This window comes from Falco cherrug, chromosome 4, assembly GCF_023634085.1.
Source record: "Falco cherrug isolate bFalChe1 chromosome 4, bFalChe1.pri, whole genome shotgun sequence".
NCBI lineage: Eukaryota > Metazoa > Chordata > Aves > Falconiformes > Falconidae > Falco > Falco cherrug.
The window spans coordinates 49,770,329-49,775,141 of NC_073700.1; the positions used below are offsets into that span (position 1 = coordinate 49,770,329).

A 4,813-nucleotide genomic window follows, 5' to 3' on the forward strand; every position below is an offset into this window, starting at 1 on the left:
TTGGATAATGACCTGGAACAACCTAGGTAGCAGGAGGTTACATGTACCTGTCACATCAGCCTCCGTGTGCGTGCAAGATTGCCAGCCAGCAGGCAAAAGCAGCCAATTATGCCATGCTCAGAAGTATTTCATTCTTTTTTCTTTTTTTTTTTTTTTTTTTTCCATCTACTCAGCTCCACAAAGCAAATCCTGCTGTAAAGACCTCTACCTCCCACTGGCATCACCTCCTGTCTGAGGGGATAGTGTTTAAAGTTTGCAGCACGGATTTTCTGCCAGTGTAGTTAAAGGCCACGCTGTCCTCTGCAGTGGACTGATTTACTGTGATGCCTGGGGACAGTGTGTGTCAGTGCATTGGGTGATGAGGAGGTGCTGGGGGCTTGTAGGCTCTGGTTTTGCTGATGATGAGAAGGGGGAGTTGCTTCATCTTTATTCCGTGCACCCCCCACCCCCCCCCTCAGTTTAGGAAATGGTTCCTGCTGGCTGCAACACACAGGGAACAGTTCTTACCTGGGATTTCTGAGTGTTCCTCTTAGGTAATGCTGAAAAGCAAGATTCAGTGTGTTTATGTGTGGGCATGTGTGCCCATGCACATGTATTTTGGGAGGGAATTGAGGAAGCATTCTAGCCGATGTAAACCAGCTACCAGACCAAATGTTCTGAAATCCCTGCTTCCCTCCTCCTTTTTGCTTCTTTACTGTTGCTCTGGCTCAAGGAGGTTTTCGTATTTCCAGCTGAGATTTCATGCCTTTTTTTCATTGTGGGGACCAGGGGCAGGGAGCCAAAACTGCAATGTTAATTGCTTCCCAATAATAGCTAGCCTGGAGCAAGAGCTGAAGGAAAACATGGGGACATTTCCCTTGGTTTAACGATAACTTATCCCTGCCATACCTCAAATGATGATGCCTTCCAGTGCATCAAATTCTTCCCCTTCCACTGTGCTTGCATCATCTATCTACTCTTCAAAGAGGAAAAAGTATTCATCTTTATGCCCTTCTTAGAGTGTATTGTCTTCATCATGGTCCTGTTCCTCCTCATTCACACCTTCACCAATCTGCTCGTGGCAAGAGAGGTGTTCACCAGCTGACTGCAGCACGGACGCATCTTGTTCCTGGGCCAGATGTGGAACCAGGTGTCAATGCAGTCACTGTGTAAGCATGGGAACAGAGCAGGACCTTCAGCAGGTCCCCTTTCCTGTACTCTTGTAAGCAGATCGCACAGGTCTCATTTTTGTCTCCCTGCTTCTTGCAAGCCCTGTTGTACCATCCCATGATAAGCATAACTGTGGTAATGGCCACAATGATGTCTAATATGGTGCTGGAATACAGTTTTCTGTATAACAAAATGGAGATTTTCTGCAGCGTTTTAGCACTGTCTTGACAAGGATTCAAATAATGTTTGCTATTTGCTAGTTTCTCATTTCTCAAAGTCCCTTGCAAGTGAAGGGAGGCAAATTGTCCAGTAAAGAGTGATATCATCTTAATCAGCCACTGGATTTCTTTGTCATCAGCCATCACTTGCTCTGAGACCACATTGCACACAACAGCAGTTTGGTATCCAGCCTCCTGAGCAGGAAGGATATTTTTGACAAAGACAGCAGCCATACAGCTGAATGAGTGCAATACGTGTCTCAAAGGCCTTCCTGGGTGCTGGAGGATTCTCTGTTGCAGTACAAGCATTTATCAGCATCATCCTCATCAAATTCCCTGACAGCCTTTCTGCCAGGAGCCCAAAAGCCAGGCGGCCCAAAGCATGTGGGCAGGGCTTTTACCGCAATGCACTTGGAGTTGTCATTGTAAGCCATGTAACCAAAGGGTTCAGCAATAGTGGTGCGGGAGGCAACAGCAACCACAAAGCAGCTGAAGAGTCATGCTGAAGTGTCATTGGGTACCTCTGAATACAGATTTCCAGGCTGGTCCCAAAGTGTATGAGTCACAGGAGCACTATTCCCACCTGGGTTTTATCACTGTGCTCTGACTTGGAGCCACAGAAGGATGAAGATGAAACCCCATTTCTACAGGTTACCTGCCATATGGAGGTTCCAAGGACAGAACTCATGTCTCCAGCTGCTAAGCAACACCCTTGTGTCATCTCTGCAGGTCTGTGACGTCACCTGGTAGCTCTTTCCCAAGGCCAAGTTGCATAACGTAACTGCCAACCTGCTTCAACTTCTCCCTTTCCTTTTTGGTCTGCTCAATGCACATAGCTTCTAGTTTCACCTCCCTCTGGGTGCTGATCGGGTGCCTACTCTCATTTTGTGAATGATGTGCAGGCAGGATAAATGAGCCTCCCCATCAGCTAGCTGCGTGCCCATTGCAGGCTGGAATGCTTCACACTGGTGGCCAAAGCAATCCGTGGAAAATGTGGCAGAGTGGGAACAAGCTGTTAGCCTCCATCTGCTGTTGGGTGTGCGTGCGTGTGGCAGCTTGGACTGGTCTGGTGAACATGCACTTTTTCCTTAAAATGTTGATCTTTGAACTGATACCAAGCCAAATAAATTGCTTAGGGTAGAAGGGGTTTCTGTCATTTGAAATAAGTCAATCAGTAACTGTCAGTCAAAATGGCAGCTAGCAGGAGCTTGAAAGGCTCTCTTCAGCGGTGTGGCCTCACTCTGCCATGTCCCAAACTTCTGAGAGAGCAGATTCCCCTCCAAGGCCTCTGAGCAGCTAGGTTTGCTGAAAGGGCCAATACTCTTGGGTCTTGTTGGACCCCTGCCCTGCCACAGTAAGAGTGGGTGGTGGATGAGCTTGGGAGGGCTAACATCACCTTTTGTATTGGGGCTTTTCCCCTTATTTACTTTAAAAACTCAGTTGCTGGCAATCAAATGGCTGGAAAAGGGACTTTAGCTTCTAGCTATAAAAACTGATTTTAAAATCCTGGTTATAGTTTAAAAAAGCTGAAAAAGGAGTGGAAAGCATAAGGCACAAGTGTTCTCCCTCACAGAGTGTTTGACAGCAGAAACTCTTATCTTTCAGGCAATTCCCAACTCATATGGTGACTGCTCAGTGCCCAGAGGAAGGGACACCAGCCTGATGGGAATGCAATAGCTTTGCTGGTTGTTGGAACAAACTAGGTCTGAATATGCAACAAACCCAGGTCAGTTCGGAACCACAGATCCCTAAAACCCTGCACCTTTTAACAAACAGCCCTTTTTGTTTAATGATCCACTTGAGAGTAGCCCCATGGTTTCCACTGCCATTGTGTTGGACCTGTAGTTAAAAAAAATCACTCATGTACTAGGCAACTGATTTGTTACTTAGCCCCCTTGGGCTCTGCTTGAGACAGATTTCACTGGGAAAAGAGCTACAGAAAATGTCAGCAGACAGTGTGTGTGCACGCCAGAGACTCCCAGCAGCTGTGATTTCAAATCGATTTTATTTTCCCCTCATCCAAAGAGTTTTACGCTTGCAGGGAGACATTTTGATGCATTTAAAAACAAAACAAGGAAAAGGTTTGAGGAGGAGGGAGAAGCCAACTACTTTCTAGTAGAATGAAATTAAGAAGAAAATGGAGGTACACTGGGAGATCCTTTTGAGAGTGCATTTTTGGCTTGGTCTTATGCTTCTTGTGATGGCATCCATCATCCTAGTGCTCTTTAAAATCTTCACCTCTTTATTTGCACTCAGTGCTCTATTTCTGCCCCCAGATCAATGCTTTATGTAGTGCTAGTGACTTGCTGCTTGCATAAGGGGCAGGTCAGTCTTTGGGGCTGGGCAAGGAGCCATGTGTCTGTGTGAACTGTGACAGATGTGGGACCAAGGAACTTCTGTGTGCTGTTATCTCCTGGCTGCTCCAGCATCACCTCATACCCTAGAATCAGCAAGGCAGGAGTGAGCAGCCATCCTGGCTTGTTCACCAAAACCCTTGGGAAAAGGAGAAATGACATGTTTGCAGTCTCCAACCTGGATCTCTCTAACTGTTAGCAGTATCCCAGAGAGACATAGGCAAAAGGACAAAACCTCTGCAAGAGAGACTGGAGAGTGAGGAAGAGGGGAATGGGGTGCAGGGAAGGCCCTGGGCAGTGAGGAAAAAGGAAAAGCTGAAGTCTGGGTGAGGAGCAGGATACCTGTATCCCATCCACAGGCAGTGTGAGACAGGAAATCCTAGCCCTTAGCCGCCTTTGAAATCCCTGAATGCTTTTGCAGAAGGAAGAAGAGGGCTGAAGAAGGACTTTGACCAAAATGGCCTTCACTCAAAGAGCCACAGCGGTGCCCTGTCTGTTCTGGTTCCCTTTTGTGCTTTCTGTTTGCATCAGCTGCTGTCTGCATCCTCCATTGTCACTGCCCTGGAGGCTTTGGCTCCCGTTGAGGTTAAGCCAAGCATCCTACCATGGTGTGGGGCTGTGCCAGGCTGTCTCCAGCCCCATGCTGCATTCATTATAGCCAGCACTGTACTCCCCTTCTTATTCTGCCCTGCCTCTGTTATACTCATGTGTTAAATACACTGCAGATGCTCCTGGACGTATTCTTGACCCATTTTCCCTGGAGACCCTGCAATCTACTTTGTTGGAATAATTGCAATTTATTTAAATGTCAACAAGCCACACGTGGGAGACAGCAGTTGTGTGCAAGAGCAGAGCAATTACAGGGAACGGGTCCCATTTTACCACTTGAACAAAGATCCAAGCTAGAAGAAAGGAAAAGACCATTTACCTCTATTAACTGATAATTTACCCCACTACTCCCAAAGTCCCCGTCTTCCTTTATACATCTTCTTTGGGGCTATCACCTAGTGCAGGGGCTGGGATATAAAACGAACTCTTACTTTTGCTTGTACTCCACAGAAGTGTCTGCTCAATCCAGAGGAATTTAATGCT

At 46.9% G+C, this 4,813-nt stretch overlaps 1 protein-coding gene across 1 annotated transcript; it reads right to left on the bottom strand.

Moving 5' to 3' along the window:
• Window positions 1–1,035: 1,035 nt before the first annotated feature.
• ZNRF4 (zinc and ring finger 4) lies at window positions 1,036–4,473 on the bottom strand. The gene is given in 6 exon segments (XM_014277710.3): window positions 1,036–1,151; window positions 1,154–1,577; window positions 1,579–1,725; window positions 1,727–1,856; window positions 4,116–4,188; window positions 4,440–4,473. Coding segments are annotated over 6 exon segments (924 nt in total).
• Window positions 4,474–4,813: the final 340 nt, after the last annotated feature.